Source organism: Oncorhynchus kisutch, linkage group LG1 (assembly GCF_002021735.2).
Source record: "Oncorhynchus kisutch isolate 150728-3 linkage group LG1, Okis_V2, whole genome shotgun sequence".
NCBI classification, from domain to species: Eukaryota; Metazoa; Chordata; class Actinopteri; order Salmoniformes; family Salmonidae; genus Oncorhynchus; species Oncorhynchus kisutch.
Window position 1 is genome coordinate 57,591,630 of NC_034174.2, and position 20,264 is coordinate 57,611,893.

Here is a 20,264-nt window from a genome sequence, read left to right on the forward strand (position 1 = left end):
ATTATTATGCAGTTGCTTGCATTAGAGACCCTAAAATCCCTAAACTGCCCCCTCGGTACATGGTCAAACAACATTTTAAGCAGTTCTGTAAGCAGGCATTCCTGCATGAACTTTACGCATGCAACTGGGATAGGATTGCTGTTTTTGCCAGACAGAGGAGGCATTCTCCTATTTTCATTCCATGTTTTCTAGTATCTGTGATAAACATGCCCCTCTCAAAAAGTACTGGGTAAGAGGTAGAGACTTGTTTACAGAGGAATTATCTGATTTGATCCAAAAACAAAATACACAAATGGGCTAAAGCCAAAAAGGGTAACTCCCAGGCTGAATGGCAGTTATTCTGGGCACTGAGAAAGAAGTACACCTTGTTAATACGGAAATGGAAATCTAACTTCTATTACGAATCTACCAAGGCAAACCTCAACAACCTGACAAAATTATGGAAAACCATTAAGTGACAGACAAGAATCAACTGCTTGTTATTTTTTACAAGCATTTTGCTAAGGCTGGGCATTTATTTGATAATGAACTCCATCCTAACATCTCGACTGCTGCCTGCCGGCCTACGGTTCATCCATTTCATTATACCGAGATTGAGTTTTCAGAAGTTGTAAAGGCACTCAAATCTATTGATATTAAGTAGCTGGAATTTAACCCTTATTTTAAAAAAAATTTGCTGCCCCTCTCACTCATATATTAACATCTTTCATTGGTGAATAATACGATTCCAAAAGTCTGGAACGCACGTTTACATAAGGTTGGAGATCCGTCCCAGTTGGATAACTATCGTCCCATATCAAAACTGTCTGCACTGGAAAAGATTTTGGACAACCTGGTGAACTGACAGTTGAAAAGACTTTCTTTATAAGTTCTCAATTCCAGTCAGTTTTAGAGCCAAGCATAGTACCATTACTGCGGTAACTAAAGTTATAGGTGATATTCTAGATGCTCAGGACAAGAAACATCACTGTTTCACTTTTTATTGAATTATCAAAGGCTTTCGACCCTGACCTTGCCCTGCTGTTGTGTAGACAAAAACATTTTGGTTTAAGTGTTGAAGAATTGAATTGGTTCTTAACACTACTTTTGTGGCAGAACAGTGTTTAGCACAGCAGGGAATGAAATCGGCGTTTCGAAGGCTTACGAAAGGAGTTCCCCAGGGCTCAATTTTTAGGTCCGATCCTTTTTACACTGTATATAACTTATATATGGATGACTGTTGACTTTGCAAATCTCCATCTGTATGCTGATGACACTATTTATTCTAGCACATGTAATATTGAGAAGGCTTTTCAGGATAGTTGGCTTTTGATGCTGTTCAAAATCAACTTTCCGAATTGAAACTGGTGCTTAACGCAAACTAAATATATGATTTTCTCTTCTCTGAAAGTAGATAGGAGTCACTTGAAGAGTTTAACTCTAAAAGGCCAGCAAATTAATAGGGTCACCTCCTATACATTTCTTGGGATTTGGTTAGATGAAAGCTGAATTTTAAACAGCACATTGATATGCTGAAGAAACTGAAATTGAAATGTTTTTTATTTTAGGAACTAATCTTGTTTTTCAATGTCAGTCAGAAAGGATCTTATTCAAAGCACTTTTACATCAGTGGTGGATTATGGTGATGTTGTCTATCTGCAGGTCTCAGCAAGTACCTTAAACCAGTTAAATGTAATTAAGAATGGGTTGCACCAACATCGATTAGAAGTAATCTAGGTTTTGTAAATCTAGGATTATAATTAATCAGAGCTGTGTTGCACCACTTCATTTTAAATCTGGATCAGCAAATCTATAAATAACGGTTTTAAACTATGATTAGTGACATGTTACACCAATATGAGGTATTTTGTGAGTTGAAACAAATGAGGCCACAAAGTTGCTGTTTCTTGATAAAACAATAACAATGTAATGTTAGAACTACTGCAACTCCATCGTGAAAGGTTCTCAGGGGTTGGCTGATTTGAAATAAAATCCATTATTTGCCAAGACTAGACAGAAAACGAATTTGTTAGCTAACTTTAGCTCGCTAGTTTATAAATTAAAAGCGGAAGCCAAAAAGGATGCGGCAGAGGAGAGGGGGGGGGCTATTTCAAACTGGAGCCGGAAGAGGGCCTACGTCCAAGGGAATTAATCCTATCGCCCAGAAGACATGCGAGATGATTCCCAAGCAAGTTTGCCCCTCTCCATAACCCCTACGATGACGACAGAGAACTTGACCCAGCAATATTTAGTAAGCATAAATAACAGGTAAATATCAATGCCTATAATGCACATTAAAACTAATGTTAATGCTACTTCACTACAATGTTACCATTATCAGGCCCGTTATAGCATGTTGCATAACATCATTCATACCAAGGCTGGGCATATCATAAACTCCAATTCAATTGTTGCACAAAATGGGCACGTAAATAGCCTACTAATAATGAGTTAATTATCATAAAACACTACAGGATTCAACCTGTTTCTAATTATTCTCTGAGGAACTCTTTCGTTTTAGTCTCTCCACAGTAGATATGCTGCCATTTGATCAGTTAAACCCCTCAAGTGGCAGTTTAGAATGAATCGGCAATCTAAGTTTATATATATTTTTTAATGAATTGAGCAACAGGCTTAAAATTAATCTAGGTGTAAACTTAGATTAGAGGACGGATTTAATTTAACTACGATTAATTTAAAACTAGGTTTAAAATTTGGTGCAACAAGAAATAGATAAACCTTGATTTAACCCAGTTTAAAAGTTAATCCATGTTGGTTCAATACACCCTAAATGTAATTGAAAATGTAATCTACTGGAATGACTCAATAGGCATGGCTGGTAGGTGACTGGTAGGAAGGCAATGAGGAGGAACAATGACAGGGACACAGCTTAACCTAGGCTAGCATATTTATTCAAAATAAAAGGTTCACAAATCTGGTTCTCAAACATTAACAAAAAACAAAACTCTCCCACTCCACTTAACTGAACCTAGTGATAGCCTTAACTGCCGGGCTGCTACCCAGCTTACCAGCTTCACTTGTAGACCGGTCACTTCTTCCTGTGGAGAACACAATGTCCAGGGCTTCAAACAAATGTCCGTAGAGCTCAGCCTCTGGCGTCCAGCCCCTGTGCTAAACTAAAGCAGCCACTTAAATTTCCCCAGGTGCATTGCAGCCTAACGAGGCAGAGTGACCTCAGGTGTGGTCGTAGCCCTGTAGCCTAGCTTGCTGCCGCCAACATTCCGGGTTGTGGGACGTGGCTGACACTCAAAACAGTGGCTTTCCCCGGCCACAAAACTGGGACGCCACACTAAGTAATCCCCAAAAGTAATTGTTAATCATGAAAGGGCCATAAAGGATAACTAGCAGTGGTGTAAAGTACTTAAGTAGCACTTTAAAGAAATTTTTCTTATGTAGTTTGGGGTCTCTCTTTTTTACTTTACTATTTATATTTGTGGCAACTTTTACTTTTACAGTGCCTTGCGAAAGTATTCGGCCCCCTTGAACTTTGCAACCTTTTGCCACACTTCAGGCTTCAAACATAAAGATATAAAACTGTCTGTACAGTTTTATGTTTGAAGCCTGAAATGTGGCAAAAGGTTGCAAAGTTCAAGGGGGCCGAATACTTTCGCAAGGCACTGTATTTCCTATTCAACAAAACAGTATGAATAAGCCTTGAAATGACTTATAATCTTTCTAATTGTACAGTTGAAGTCGAAGATAACATACACTTAGTCATTTTGGCAAGTCAATTAGAAGATCTACTTTGTGCATGACACAAGTAATTTTTCCAACAATTGTTTACAGACAGATTATTTCACTTATAATTCACTGTATCACAATTCCAGTGGGTCAGAAGTGTACATACACTAAGTTGACTGTGCCTTTAAACAGATTGGAAAATTCCAGAAAATTATATCATGGCTTTATTTAGAAGCTTCTGATAGGCTAATTGACATCATTTGAGTCAATTGGAAGTCTACCTGTGGATGTATTTCAATGCCTACCTTCAAACTCAGTGCCTCTTTGATTGACATCATGGGAAAATCAAAAGAAATCAGCCAAGACCTCAGAAAAAAAATGGTGGACCTCCACAGTCTGGTTCATTCAACTGTATGTGTATATATGTGTCATAAGGATAATTAATAATATACAATTGTATTTGTCACATGCACCTACTACAACAGGTGTAGTAGACCTTACAGTGAAATATTTACTTACACTTATTTTTCTAAACTGCATTGTTGGTTAAAGTTAAAAATAAAGTAACAAGTAATTAAAGAGCAGCAGTAGTATAACAATAGCGAGGCAATATACAGGGGGTACCAGTACAGAGTCAATGTGCGGGGGCACCGGTTAGTTGTAGTAATACTGTACGTACATGTAGAGTTATAATGACTATGCATTGATGATAAACAGAGAGTAGCAGTAGTGTAAGGGGGGGGTGGGGTCAATGTAAATAGTCAGGTTGGTGTTTGATTAGCTGTTCAGGAGTTTTATGGCTTGGGGGTAGAAGCTGTTAAGAAGTCTTTTGGACCTAGACTTGTCGCTCAGGTACCGATTGTCGTGCAGTAGCAGAGAGAAAAGTCTATGACTACGGGGGTGGAGTTTTTGACCATTTTTAGGGCCTTCCTCTGACACAGCCTGGTATAGAGATCCTGGATGGCAGGAAGCTTGGCCCCAGTTTTGTACTGGGCCGTACGCACTACCCTCTGTAGTGCCTTGCGGTCAGAGGCTGAGCAGTTGCCATACCAGGCAGTGATGCAACCAGTGATGCAACATGCTCTCGCAGCTGTAGAGGATCTGAGGACCAATGCCAAATCTTTTCAGTCTCCTGAGGGGGAATGAGCTGTTGAAAGAGTTCCACAGGGATGCTGGCCCATGTTGAAAAAAAATCTACTTTGACTGCATTTACACTTTAGTTCCAATATCTCTGGCCCAAAATGTCAGATCCTCACAAGGTAAAGTGCTTGTTGTTCAGAAGTGTCTTTCTGAGTAGTTTGAGGGGATCTACAACGTCAGTAATTAGAGGGGAGAAAGGTTTTTGGTAGCTTATGTCCATGTTTGACCAACAATATGGAAATATGCTTTTTCTGTGTTTTTGCATAACTTAAAAGGATAATTATGACAAAAGTACCTATAAATATGTTTATTCCATACTCTAAGTATGTTTGTATGATTAAATAGTCTGTTTATCTTCAGTAATATGTTCAGAATCTGTGGCTTGGTAAATGTACAACTTAGATTTTTTTTAATCTGAGAAATGTATTTTGAATATAAACCGCATAGCACTATTATAGCAACCACCTTTTTTGATCTTGTCAATGATTTAAAATGTGTTTGTGGACCTGTCAAAATCTGTTGATACTGTTCATCATGCTATTTTATTGAAATAAGTTGTCCCTCAATAGGCTTGAGCTCTGTTCATGATTGAATGACTATGTTAGTGACAGAACTCAGGCCATCGTGATTGACAGTCCACATTTCTTAAGATACATAAGCTGTTGCGCAGGGGTCGATACTAGGACCTGTTCTTTTCACTGTTCATATAAATGCTATTGGTCGATCTGTAAAAAAATACAGATGATACTATTATGTACACAATTGCCCCAGCTGCTGACCTGGCTGTGACAAGGCTACAGTCCAATTTTGCAGATGTGCTGAAGCCCTTACTGATATAAAACTAAATACATGTTGTTTTCAAGTTGGATGGATTACATCTTTACTCATGGGATGGTTCTATAATCGAATGAGTCCCTGCATACAAATACCGTGGTATATCCAATCCAGTTGTTTTTGTTGTACGTTTCGGGAAAGTACCTGCATAATTGCGCACCCAACTCACTCAGGTGCTTCGCTATATCACATTTGACATTGTCCATAAGCTTGAGTTCATTTGCACACAAAAAAATCATACAGGGTGGAAAGACCTGTGTTGTCCTTGTTAATGCAGACAGAAAAGAGCTCCAACTTCTTAATCATAGCCTCAAATTTTGTCCCGCACATTTAATATAGTTGCGGAGAGTCCCTGTAATCCTAAATTCAAATCCTTCAGGCGAGAAAAAACATCACCCAAAATAGTCCAGTTGTGTGAGAAACTCGTCATCATGCAAGCGGTCAGACAAGTGAAAATTATGGGCAGTAAAAGAAAACTAAGCTCGTCTCTCGATAATTTTTTTTTTTACAATATGCTCCTACCTGTATTTGACATTGTGTTGTTATTCGCTGAACACAAGATGGTTAAATTTTATTTTTGGAAGTGAAACAAGGCTACTCAGGCGAGAGAAAAAACTCACCCAAATGTATATCCCCGTTGGAAAACATAAATGTACTGTTTGAAAATGTGAAGATTTTTTTTCTTTTTATGGATCACATTTTAATTTGCCATACCCTCAATGGCATTACACGGTACCCCAGTTTGGGAATACCTGCTCTAAGGCATTTCAAATTGTTGTTGGAGGACCTTTTTACTGACTCCCAGCATTGAATCCCTGTCCTAATAAAGATTAAATAAGAAATTACAGTTTCAATATCTCTGGCCCGAAAGTCAGATTCTTGTGAGGAAAAATTATCCTAGTTTAGTGGGGTCTCCCACAGTTTTCTCAGAGACTCTACATCATCTGAGAAGGGTCCTTGGTGGTGTTACAGACCACAATTGTAGCTGAAAACATCTGAATTGATCCTTTCTGTATATCTGCATGCCTTAAATATAACTTCAAGAAAAGTAACTATTAATGCATCCATTCCATAGTCTAAGCTGTGTACAAGAGCAGTTTCAGGAGTTGGTGCAGGTTTCCCCATACAGTAGGGTGTAGAGAACTACGGCTTTTGTAAATGAGGACTTTAGTTTAGATATCACAATCAGCAAAGACAAATTTCCCATGTCTGTCAAAGGCTCCACTGACACATTTTAGGAGGTGGTGTATTTTCGCGTCTATGTCAGCTTTGGAGGAGAAAAAGTTGGCAAGGTATCGAAAGTGATCCACATTTACACGGGTGGTATTGTCAACATATATTGTTGTGACCTTTGTGGTCTGGTATTGTCAAGAAGTATTGTTGTCACCAGTGTTGTATTGTCTGGTGGGGCTTAGTGGATGATTTGTGTCTTTTTTTTTGTGTTCAGGGTCAGACCCAGGAGTGTGTACGTCTTTGCAAAGTCTTCTTCTAAAGTGGGCAGGCATTGCTTTGTCATGTGCGTATTGTCATGGAGACATATGGCGGCTCTGAGGAGGGTGAGCGTCTTCCCGGTTCCTGCTCGACTTTGCTTTTTTTATGGCTTTAAAAAATATATATATAATTTGTTTGCTCCTTTGTTCACTGCACAGCGGACTTACATGTTGCTGTTAAACAAGATGACCAAAGGCAACACCGAAGAAGAAGAAGGAAAGGGGTTTCCAAGCTAGTAGGACAGGCTACACAGCCTCCTTTTCCAAGTATCCTGATGGCCAATGTCCAATCGCTGGAAAATACTTTGAACTCAGAGCAAGGCTTCAATCACAGAAGGATGTGTTTCTACAGAGACCTGGCTTACAGACGATACACTCGACTGCTATTCAACCAGATGGCTTTTCCATTTTCCTTATCGTTCGGAACTGCGGCTTCTGGTAAGAGTAGGGGGAGAGGTATGTTTCTTCATCAACAATTCCTGGTCAAATTAAGTTGAAAATATCTCAAGCTCCCGTTCTCCGAACCTGGAGTTCCTGATGCTAAAATGCCGACCCCACTAAATGCAGAGGGAATTCACGTGTTATCACACCTGTGTACATACCGCCACAAGCAAACACCAAGGCAAACTGTACAAGATCATTAGCCAACAAAAATCCTCTTGCACAGAAGCAGTCTTTATTGCTGGATCATGTACAAACAGACCCACTCCAATTTGCCTACCTCTCCAACAGATCCAGAAAAGATGCCATTTCCATCACTATTCACACGGCCATAACACCTATGTGAGAATGCTTTTCATTGACCACAGTTCATCATTCACCACTATTGTTCCCTCCAAGCTCAACACCAAGCTCAGAGCCCTGGGTCTGGACACCACCCTCTGGAACTGGATCCTTGACTTCCTGACGGGCAGACCCCAGGCTGACACCAACTCCATCATCAAGTTGGCTGACGACACCACGGTTGTAGGCCTGATAACCAATGACAAGTGAGCCTATAAGGAGGAGGTAATTGAACTATCATTGTGGTGCCAGGACAACAACCTCTCCCTCAATGTCAGCAAAACAAATGATGCCCCAATCCACATCAACGGGACTGCAGTACAGAGTCAGCAGTTTTAAGTTCATCTGTGTCCAACACTCTTGTAAGAGGGCGCATGAGCATCTCTACTTCCTAAGGTGGCTAAAGCCCCCCCCCCCCATCATCAAGGACCACACATCCCAGCAATGAGCTGTTCACTCTCTTATTGCTGTGCAGACAGTATCGGAGCATGAGGTCTGATACCAACAGGCTCAGAGACAGTTTATCTACAAGCAATGCTGCACAATTAAAAAAAATCCCTTTAATCCCAATTGTGCCTTCCATTTTATGCAAAAAAATCATATTCTACTGAGCCGTTTACTTTGTTCGTATTCTAATATGTTATTTCTTAATTTTGTTGTATTGTCAGTGGACGGTGTATACCATGTGTATCCTGTACGACTAATAACATTTAACTTGAGCTCCATAATAGAAGTGAATTTGCTGTTTGCCTTGACTTTAATTAGGTTGAAGAATCTGCTGTATGTTTTTACAGGATTGGGACTTCCTGAGACAGATTTTACATGTGAAGTGAAGGATGGCAGCAATGAAGATTGCAAAAAGGGTGGGGCAGTGATGCAGCCGTTTCATCCCAGTTTCCATCTTGAAGGGTTCCATTTTAGCACCACTGTAAAGGATCAGTGTTGACGACATGCAGAAGTTGTCATGCAGAAGTCACAGTACCCTGGTGAGCTTTTCAGGGCAGCTGATATTTTATATAGTCAAATCCTTTTGTAAGATCTATAAAAAAGTAAAGTAAAGTGTTTGCTTTTTCTCTTGCAGTTATTGTGTTGTGGAAATCATGTCCGTTGTGCCTCTGGATGGGAAAAAGCCTCGTTGTGATTCTGGGAGGGGTAGGAGTCAGTTGGCCAGTATGTGATTTAAGTATTTTCCCAGTGGTGGACAGTAGGAAGATACTACATCGATGCCTATGTAGTTCCCACAAATATTCCTGTCCCCCTTTTTAAAGATGGTAACAATCTGAGTTCTGTGGAAATTCTCTACTTGTGCCAGATCTTCAGAAGCAGGGCATGTATGTGGTGTAAGAAAGAGCACTTAGGCTCAGGTATGTGGCCTTGCTATTTCTTACCTGCCATTTTGTACCTGCTCCTTTCTAAGTGGTTTTCCTAGGTCTTCCTTTATGATTCGCTGAAGGGTTTGGTTGAGGATCTCCGTCTCAACGGTTGTACTTCGGTTTGAAGAGTTCCTTGCCTCAGACAATGACATGGTCAATGATATGCCAGAGTGGGGATAAATCCAGGATATTTGTTTTTTTCTGATGGAAGAATGTGTTGGTGATAAGATCATGTTCTACACATTTGGTTAGGGGAATAACTCAATTTCAGTTGGTTTGCTGACACCTTCTTTCCCAATCATTCCTCTCCAAATGTTGTGGTCCTGGCCGACTGGCAATAAAATCCCCAAGATGAATGATCGTGTCTTCCTTAGGAATACTTGAGAGCCCAAGTTGGTATAGAAGGTCTCAAACAATAGAACTCTGGGCATTAACCACAACCTTCCCTTCAAGCAGTAATCAGTGTTTCTGTTTTTTATAATACAGTGATAGACCTGTGTGCTGAGGGGAAGCATGACTGTGAGCAGATCTGTATCACCTCTCTGGGCACCTTCACCTGCAACTGCAAGACTGGCTACACCCTCAACGATGACAAGATTACCTGCACAAGTTAGTGAAGCCATCATCAGGCCAAACCATTGAGGAAGCCCAGATATGAAACTACAACCTTCCCTTCAAGCAATAATCAGTGTCTCTGTTTGTATGACCCAGTGATAGACCTGTGTGCTGAGGGGAAGCATGACTGTGAGCAGATCTGTATCGCCTCCCCTGGAGCCTTCACCTGTGACTGCAGCGCTGGCTTTAAGCTCCACGATGACAAGAAGACCTGCACAAGTTAGTGAGGCCATCATCAGGCCCAACAGTAGAATGTATTTACAGTAGCTGGCTTTAAGCTCAACAATGACAAGATTACCTGCACAAGTTAGTGAGGCCACCATCAGGCCCAACAGTAGAATGTATTTACTGTAGCTAGGGGCAGAATATTTGAGGCAGCTGCTGGGTGAGATTTGCGGTGAACATTGCAAGCACAATAAACCTAAAGTATGTACTATTCTGTGTTTATCAAGCTTGAGACCCAGCATTAACATACACTTGAAAAAAGGTTTTGAAGATTAAAGGTCTTATTTTTGGTCCTTATTACTTGCACACAACAGGACTTTGTTCATATTTCTGATCTGAGTTCAAATAGTATGTTTTTTCTTTGAGCATGATTGGAATGCCAGGTGGCTGACATTTGCACTTTTGGGACTATGTCAGTTCAAGTCCTCCAAGTCAGCTCAATCGAAAGCAGCTAATGTATTCAAAACAATACAAATACTATTTGAACGAAGGTCTGTTTATTATAGAAACACCTATGCTGTTGGTCACAATCAAACAACATTATCTTGCTTTTATGCTATCTAGTTACTTTTTAACTGCATTGGTAACCAGAATGCAATTACTGGCTATCTATGCTTTCAGCTTTTACAAATGGAATTCGCATTTAGCAAACATTTTTCTACACCTGAAAAGGACAATATCTAAATATTATGCTGTAAAAACAGCCAAATATATCCAAATTGGATTTTAGTAACCACATTAGACATTGTATAAAATGTGCACGTTGTTAGCATCAGCTTTTTGGAATGGTACCAATAACGGCATCCTTGTGCTGTCCCTCACGGCGTTCCATCGATCTTGGACCGGACCTATGACACCACACACTTCTCGTCCACTGCCCCCCAGTTTGTCAGAGTGTCCATGTGTGTTTGTCCCTCCACAGACCTGTGTAACACAGTGGAGCATGGCTGTGAGCATCAGTGTATCAGTGCACCAGACTCCTACTACTGCATCTGCCCTGAGGGACAGCTACTGGCAGAGGATGGCAAGGGCTGCCGAAGTAAGTATACTTCACACACCCACTAAATACAATAATGTTAACACCCTCACTTCCAAAATGGTTCTTTCTCCTCATCTGAAGAACCCTTTTTGGAAGACAAGGGTTCTTTTTAAGGCAAAGGGTTCTACTTAGAACTTTTTTTTTTCACCCCCTTTTTCTCCCTAATTTTGTGGTATCCAATTGGTAGTGGTTACAGTCTTGTCTGATCGCTGCAACTCCCGTACGGACTCGGGAGAGATGAAGGTTGTTCTCCGAAACACAACCCAACCAAGCCGCACTGCTTCTTAACACAATGCCCATCCAACCCGGGAAGCCAGCCGCACCATTGTGTCGGCGTGCACTGCGCCGGTGCGCGATGACACAAGAATGTCCCTGCCGGCCAAACCCTCCCCTAACCTAGACGACGCTGGGCCAATTATGCGTCGCCCCATGGGCCTCTGGGTGTTCAAAAGTTTAAACGGTAGTGTACATTGGTTGGTTGATTTAATCATATGCTACACAAAGATAAATAACATACATTTTTCTAAACTAATCCAACCTGTTAGGAGTTTGATGTATTGCACCCATTACTGGTGCCATTACTGGTGATGGTTGTACCAGTTTAGATGCTTTAGATAGTCTTTCCTACCCTGGCAGTCATTCTGAATGCATGTTGTGGGTGATTGAAAGTTCCAATTATTGGATATCCTGACTCTGGCTGGATTCCAATAAGAATTACTCATCACTTTACATGCCAGCGTAATGTGAGTTGTAAACCAGGAGTTGTGAGTTGTAACCAGTGAGTTGTAAACCAGTGAGTTTGACCACTGTTAGGGTATAACAAGGCCCTCAAATAAATACCTTATGATATATGTAAGATATTGTCATAAAGAGTATTGATGGACATTCAAAATATTTTCCATAAGCTGGATCTTTTGGCTCTGCTCACCTAAATGAGGCATTCATTTGGCTCCCAAACGGCTCGTCATTCAGTAGTGCTTAAAAATGTATGAAAAACCATGAAAAATAACTCATTTGTAGTGTAAAGCCTAAAAGGTTGCCTATCATGTCAGATCATGAAATCTGTGTTCAAATACATTTTACCTGATGAAATTAGATAGCTTGCAAAAATGTTGCATGGACCATAATAAGGCTCTCTTCTCACTGCCTATTGTTCCTGCAGTGAGGAATTACCATCTTCACAGAACTTATCTACAGAAAGTCGTTGTCTGGAGCTCAAAAAGCAGTAGTAGCAGTATGCAAATCAGCGAACCAAATGAACAGCTCTTTCACAGATGCGAGTCGGTTCCCGACGTTCACCAAAAAGATCTGTTCAAAAACAGTGTTCATTCGCGAATGACTCATCACTAAGAGAGTTGAATGTTAAAGGCTAATAAGACTGGTGGAAGTGTTCATAGAGGGTTCTAGGAAGAACCCTTCAAAGATAAAAGGGTTCTTGATAGAACTCTCTGCAAAGGGTTCTACTTAGCACCTTTTTTTCCTAAGAGTGTACATCTCATGTGGTTCACCAGAGGTTTAATCATTAGTTCAAACAGTTGTGTACTAAAACAAGAGTTTCTATTGGACAAATTCAGCTAGGTCCGGTTTCGTTCCATTTGCTTCCATTTAAGAGATGTATTGCAACCAAATTGGCATAATGAATACACCCCTGGATGCAATAGCTCTATACAACTACTTCTATTCAGTTGACTCTCTGTAGTATCTTGGATACAGTATCTAACGTGCTCCAGAAATGAAATTAGCAAAGGTCGTCAAAATTGATAAAAGGTCAAAAATAAAGTTCTGTAAATGTAACAGCTGCATAATGGAGTAAAATACTCAACTCGTTTTGAATTTTAAATAATCCTTCAAATTTTGACTGTATTATAGCACATTAACAATAGTATAATGAGAGTAAATCTATGGAATCTATATATTTCAGTGGGATTTCAGACATTCAGTTGAATGTCAAATGTAATTGTTTCTTTTTTGAAATGATACAAATGTTTTTAAACCACATATGGCCTTTTAACAGTACCAGTCAAAAGTTTGGACACCTACTCATTCAAGGCTTTTTCTTTCTTTTTACTGTTTTCTACATTGTAGAATAATAGTGAAGACATCAAACTAAGAAATAACACACATAGAATCATGTAGTAACCAAAAAAGTGTTAAACAAATAAAAATGATTTTTATTTGACATTCTTAAAAGTAGCCACCCTTAACCTTGATGACAGCTTTTCCCTCTCTTGACATTCTCTCAACCAGCTTCATGAGGGAGTCACCTGGAATGCATTTCAATTAACTTCTTGGTGACGGGGCAGTATTTTCACGTCCAGATGAAATGCATGCCCAAATTCAACTGCCTGCTACTCATCCCTAGAAGATAAGCTATGCATATTATTAGTAGACAAAACACTCTGAAGTTTCTAAAACTGTTTGAATCATGTCTGTGAGTAGAACAGAACTTATTTAGCAGGCAAAACCCGAGGACAAAACCATTCAGATTTTGTTTTGTTTTGGGGTCACTCTCTTTTCATTGGGATTTCAATGGGAATCCAGATTTCTAAGGGACCTTCTTGCAATTCCTATCGCTTCCACTGGATGTCAACAGTCTTTAGAAATTGGTTGAGGTTATTCCTTTGTGTAATGAAGAAGTACGGCCATCCTTGAACGAGGGTCACTTGAAGTGTACTGTTAGATGGAGGAGCGTGACCAGAAAGCATGCTACAGTTTGTTTTCTTCCTGTATTGAACACAGATCATCCCGTCTTCAATTTTATCGATAATTTACATTAAAAAATACCTAAAGTTGTATTACAAAAGTAGTTTGAAATGTTTTGGCAAAGTACAGGTAACTTTTGAGATATTTTGTAGTCACGTTGCGCAAGTTGGAAACTGTGTTTTTCTCTTTCAAACGCGCCAAATAAATGGACATTTTGGATATATATCGACGGAATTATGCAAACAAAAGGAACATTTGTGATGTTTATAGGTCATATTGGAGTGCCAACAAAAGAAGCTCGTCAAAGGTAAGGCATGAATTATATTTTTATTTCTGCGTTTTGTGTCGCGCCTGCAAGGATGAAATATGGTTTCTTTCTTTGTTTACGGAGGTGCTATCCTCAGATAATAGCATCGTTTGCTTTCGCCGAAAAGCCTTTTTGAAATCTGACATGTTGGCTGGATTCACAACAAGTGTAGCTTTAATTTGCTATCTTGCATGTGTGATTTTAATGAAAGTTTGATTCATTGATTAATTTCAGTAATTTATTTAAATTTGGCGCTCTGCATTTAGCTAGCGTCCCACATATCCCAGAGAGGTTAACAGGTGTGCCTTGTTAAAGTTAATTTGTGGAATTTCTTTCTTAATGCGTTTGAGCCAATCCGTTGTGGTAAAAAACCAAGTCCATATTATGGCAAGAACAACTCAAATAAGCAAAGAGAAATGACAGTCCATCATTACTTTAAGACATGAAGGTCAGTCAATCTGGAACATTTCAAGAACTTTGAGTGCAGTCACAAAAAAACATAAAGCGCTATGATGAAACTGGATCTCTTGAGGACCGCCACAGGAAAGGAAGACCCTGTAAGAGGTGCATAACTGGCTGCTGGGAAGTCAGGCGCAGGAGAGCAGAACTGGGTAATAACAGGAGCAGTTTAATGAGGCAAAACCGACTGCACCCAGAAAAACAAAATATAGGTTGAAATAACCCGTCGCAAACCAGTCTATAATACACATACACTTTACAACAAACAATTCCACACAGACATGGGGGAAACAGAGGGTTATATACACGTCATGTAATGAGGGAATGTAAACCAGGTTTGTGGGAAAACAAGACAAAACAAATGGAAAATGAAAGGTGGATCAGCGATGGCAGAAGACCAGCGACGTCGACCGCTGAACACCGCCCGAACAAGGAGGGGAACCGACTTTGGCGGAAGTCATGACAGACCCAGAGTTACCTCTGCTGCAGAGGACAAGTTCATTAGAGTTAACTGTACCTCAGATTGCAGCCCAAATAAATGCTTCACAGAGTTCAAGTAACAACATCAACTGTTCAGAAGAGACGGCATGAATCAGGCCTTCATGGTCGATTTTGCTGCAAACAAAACACTACTAATGGACACCAATAAGAAGAAGAGACTTGCTTGGGCCAAGAAACACAATCAATGGACATTAGACTGGTGGAAAGCTGTACTTTGGTCGGATAAGTACAAATGAGAGATTTCTGGTTCCAACCGCCGTGTCATTATGAGACGCAGAGTCAGTGAACGGAGGATCTCCGCATGTGTGGTTCCCACTGTGATGCATGGAGGAGGAGTGTGATGGTGTGGGGGTGTTTTGCTGTTGACACTGTCAGTGATTTATTTAGAATCCAAGGCACACATAACCAGCATGACTACCACAGCATTCTGCAGCGATACGCCATCTCATCTGGTTTGTGCTTAGTTGGACTATCATTTATTTTTCAACAGGACAATGACCCAAAACACACCTGAGGTTTGGGATGAGTTGGACCGCAGAGTGAAGGATAATCAGACAAGTGCTCAGCATATGTGGGAACTCCTTCCAGACTGTTGGAAAAGCATTCCTCATGAAGCTGGTTGAGAGAATGCCAAGAGTGTGCAAAGCTGTCATCAAGGCAAAGGATGACTACAGTGGTTCGTCCTTTAAAAGTTGCAGCGTACTGCAGCAAAGCTTGCGTGGTGCCGCATAATTCTATGGCACGTTATTTAAGTGCCACCCACTGGTAACATGAATGCTAGTTAGTGCTAGTTTGACCACCAGAGGGCATCTTTGAGAAGCATTTGACAGCCTTCAATAGTGGCTGTACAAGAAGAAAAAAAATATTGTTTTGTAAAAACATAGTATATGGGACTGATTAAGAAATTTTGCTCTGGGTTTCCGTTAGGATGGAACAGAAAATATGGCGCTGTACAACGTGATGGTCGGGAGTAGGCTACAATTCTGGGCTATTTAGCTAAAGAACTGAAAAAAGCATGTGCGAGCAAGGAGGCCTACAAACCTGATCTGAGTTACACCAGCTCTGTCAGGAGGAATGGGCCAAAATTCACCCTACTTATTGTGGGAAGCTTGTGGAAGCGTTTGACCCAAGTTAAACAATTTAAAAGAAATGCTGCCAAATAGTAATTGAGTGTATGTAAACTTCTGACCCACTTGGTATGTGATGAAATAAAATAAAGCTGAAATAAATCATTCTCTACTATTATTCTGACATTTCACCTTCTTAAAATAAAGTGGTGATCCTAATTGACCTAAAACAGGGAATATTTACTAGGATTAAATGTCAGGAATGGTGAAAAACTGAGTTTACATATATTTGGCTAAGGTGTATGTAAACTTGTTTAGCACTTTTTTAATTACTACATGATTCCATATAGTTTTGATGTTTTCACTATTATTCTACAATGTAGAAAATAGTCAAAATAAAGAAAAACCCTTTGAATGAGTAGGTGTTTCCAAACCTTAGACTGTTATTGTATGTTTATTATTATATTGACAGAATAATAAAGTTTTAAATAACTCATTTCACCTATTGTTGAAAATGAAAAAAAGCAGACATGGAATATCCCTTTGAGCATGGTGAAGTTATTAATTACACTTTGGATATGGGAACGATACAGTCATTAACTACAAAGTTACAGGAGTCTTCCTAACTCAGTTGCCGGAGAGGTAGGAAAACTGCTCAGTGATTTCACCATGAGGCCAATGGGGATTTTTAAACAGTTACAGATTTTATGGCTGTGATGGGAGAGAACTGAACATGGATCAACAACATTGTAGTTACTCCACAATACTTACTTAATTGACAGAGTGAAAAGAAGGAAGCCTGTACAGAACAAAAATATTCCAAAACGTGCATCCTGTTTGCTACAAAGCACTAAAATATAGTGAAAAGAATGTGGTAAAGTAAGCAACTTTAAATATGAAGAGTGGTACTCAGTAATGTGTTGTATTGGATTTGCCCCAAACATAACACTTTGTTTTCAGGACATAAAGTTCAGGATGCATGTTTTGGAATATTTTTATTCAATGTTGATTCAACCAGTGGGAAGGTTCTATCTCACACAACATTAGTAATGTTCAGTTTAAGAAAACGGTAATTATTTGAATACATAAATTATAGAATAACACTATTTTACCAAGATATTCAAAACACATCATCAAATACATTAAGAAATGGATTATGACCTTCAGACGGATTACTGTCATCACTGAACAACGATGTGACAACATAATTTACTTTAAGATTTCTGACAGTGTTGCCGCCCACCATACTTCAAGGGATATGGCAAAGTATATTAAGTGAAAAAAAAATGAAAAACTAGAAAGTTCAATCAGCATAAACCCTTTTGAACGTGGCGAGTCCTCTTAATTTATAGCATTTCCGTCACTGAGTCAACAAAACATTAGCAAAAGTTACCCAATTAGCGGGAGGGATTGGGCAACATCTTGTTAGCGCACTGTAATTATGTTCAGAATGGCTTCCATTCAAAACCCATAGAGCGCTGTGAAGCACATAGCCTGAGGTCTGACGTTATGTATAGCATGTTACTGTACAGCCACTGCGTTCCAAATTAGGCGTTCATCAGTGCCAAATGCTATTTTAAACCTGTATATGTGTACATGTCTAACAATTGCTTGTTTTACATTTTGTTTGATTAAAAAGCAAGCCCGTATATGCTAACCTACTATAACGAAAGCTGGTTCAATAGCAATGCGCCTGGTGTTTTTTTCTATCCTGGACATGCATTAGCCAAGTAGCCTATCCATAAAAGGTTTCTAAAATGGTTTACTCTTGAGGCTTTTGCATTATTCACATTTCACATAGGCATACCTGCAGTGCATAGGCTACTCCAGTCGGCTTGTATCCATCCCCATTTCCAAAGAGCGGCTCTTGTCCGGTTACCAAATACACGCCAAACATATTCAATCATATAAAACCATGTTTTTCACTGTTGCTGTTACTGGTTATTGTAATAATTAATATAGCTATTTTCTACCAACTGAGGTACTCAAAGCATAGTAGAGGGAAACCAATGTACCAATGTATAGCACCCACCTGGGTGATGCACAGCAACCATTTTTGTGCCAGAACACTCATCACACATCAGTTTAGAAGTGATATATTCCGATTTGGAATGAGGGGGATGATTAGGTGGCCATGATGGAATTGGACCAGGTTGGGAATTTAGACATGACACCAGGGTTAACATCACTAATCTTACAATAAGTACCATGGGATTTTTAAATGATCACAAAGAGTCAGGGACACCTGTTTAATGTCACATCTGAAAGTCAGCACCCTACGCAGGGCAATGTCCCCTTCACTGCTCTTGGGAATTGGGATTTCCTTAGACCGGAGGGAAGAGTGCCCCGTACTAGTCCTCCAACACCAGATCCAGCAGCATCTGGTCTTCCATCCAGGGACTGGCCCAGATCCACCCTGCTTAGCTTCAGAGGCAAGCCAGCAGTGGGATGCAGGGTGGTATGCTGCTATTTATTAAACTATATCAATCCACAATGGACTACGGAGAGACTATTCTGTGCCCCCGGCCGAATTAAGACAACACAAAGACCGTCAGTAACCTACAGAACTTGAGACAACGGCATGCCGTATTAAGCAGTGAACAGCATTGATTGGCCTGTGAGTTTTAAGCCCTCTTCACACCTATAATGAGATAAATCCAACCCTTTCGCGCCACTGCCAGCTATTGCACTCAATTCCCTGTGATAATAGCTCAAATATTTTTGATACACCCCCGGACCTATAGCCATACCGCCAGCGCTAAGATTCATCATTGCGCTAGCTTTGTAAAAATAGAACCCCCATGTCTACGATTTCTGACAATACCCTCATCCTTTTGAGACATAGTTACACACTTCTCCACGATAGTAAAGACCAAGAGAATCTGGTAAAATGCATAATAATAACTGCACATCCCACAGTGCTTTATGGAAGACCTACAATCCATGCATGGTAAATGAAAGGGGCATGTTACTGTATGAAAAGGGCCCTGATTACCCCAATGTCCCACCCAGCCTGCAGATCGGCCAACATTGACCTGGTTCTCCTCATCGATGGCTCCAAGAGCGTGCGTCCCCAGAACTTTGAGCTGGTCAAGCAGTTTGTCAACCAGGTGGTGGACTCCCTGGATGTGTCCGCCCATGGGACTCGAGTGGGCCTAGTGCAGTACTCCAGCCACGTGCGCACAGAGTTCGCCCTCAAAATGTACGAGAAGACGGATGACATCAAGAAGGCGGTGATGAACGTGGAGTACATGGAGAAGGGCACCATGACGGGCCTGGCCCTCAAGCACATGATGGAGAACAGCTTCTCGGAGGCCGAGGGTGCCCGCAAGAACATCCCTCACGTGGGCCTTGTCTTCACTGACGGCCGCTCTCAGGACGACATCACTGAGTGGGCCAAGAAGGCCAAAGAAGAAGGTCAGTGACATAAACTTATAAAGCGCCTGCTGTAATGTTTACATAAAACAAGGGAATGACAAAGATTGCATTAAAATTAGAATATCTTGCTTTGATAAGAGCTCATATAACATGATTAGGAAATATGGAATCAATTGGTTCATACATGAAAACAGTTTAATAACTTTTTCTTTAAAGCGTAATACGTACTACTTACAGACAATAAATGTGTCCAAATCGGCTGCCATTCGCTACTTTGGTGTGTTACTGGCTGTTTCAACAAAACAGTTTTTGCAATTAAATACAATTTAGGACTTCATCCAACATTTTTGTGACATAGTGTGTTGTCCTCCTTGTCAGGTATCACCATGTATGCTGTTGGTGTTGGGAAGGCCATGGAGGATGAGCTGCGTGAGATTGCCTCAGAGCCACTAGACAAGCACTTCTTCTATACCACTGACTTCACTTTCATCAACCAGATAGCCGAGAACCTCAAGCTCAATGTCTGTGCAGGTACTGTATTCTATGATCAAAGCTAATCACAAATCACAACACATTAGAACATGTTATTTTAGAACACAATCTACAGTCAGGCAATGTCTGTCTTTTGTGGACCCCACAAAGATAGTAAAAAAAAATTGTGTGTGTTTC

At 40.3% G+C, this 20,264-nt stretch overlaps 1 protein-coding gene across 2 annotated transcripts in view; it reads left to right on the top strand.

The window, feature by feature from the left end:
• Positions 1-20,264, top strand: part of LOC109890922 (matrilin-4-like) — a 38,278-nt gene that overhangs the window by 14,332 nt on the left and 3,682 nt on the right. For both annotated transcript variants that reach the window (XM_020483072.2, XM_031827597.1), the window contains exons 7-11: positions 9,788-9,910; positions 10,013-10,135; positions 11,064-11,180; positions 19,230-19,634; positions 19,974-20,126. In XM_020483072.2, coding sequence (XP_020338661.1) covers positions 9,788-9,910; positions 10,013-10,135; positions 11,064-11,180; positions 19,230-19,634; positions 19,974-20,126 — 921 coding nt within the window. The remainder of the gene's footprint in view (positions 1-9,787; positions 9,911-10,012; positions 10,136-11,063; positions 11,181-19,229; positions 19,635-19,973; positions 20,127-20,264) is intronic.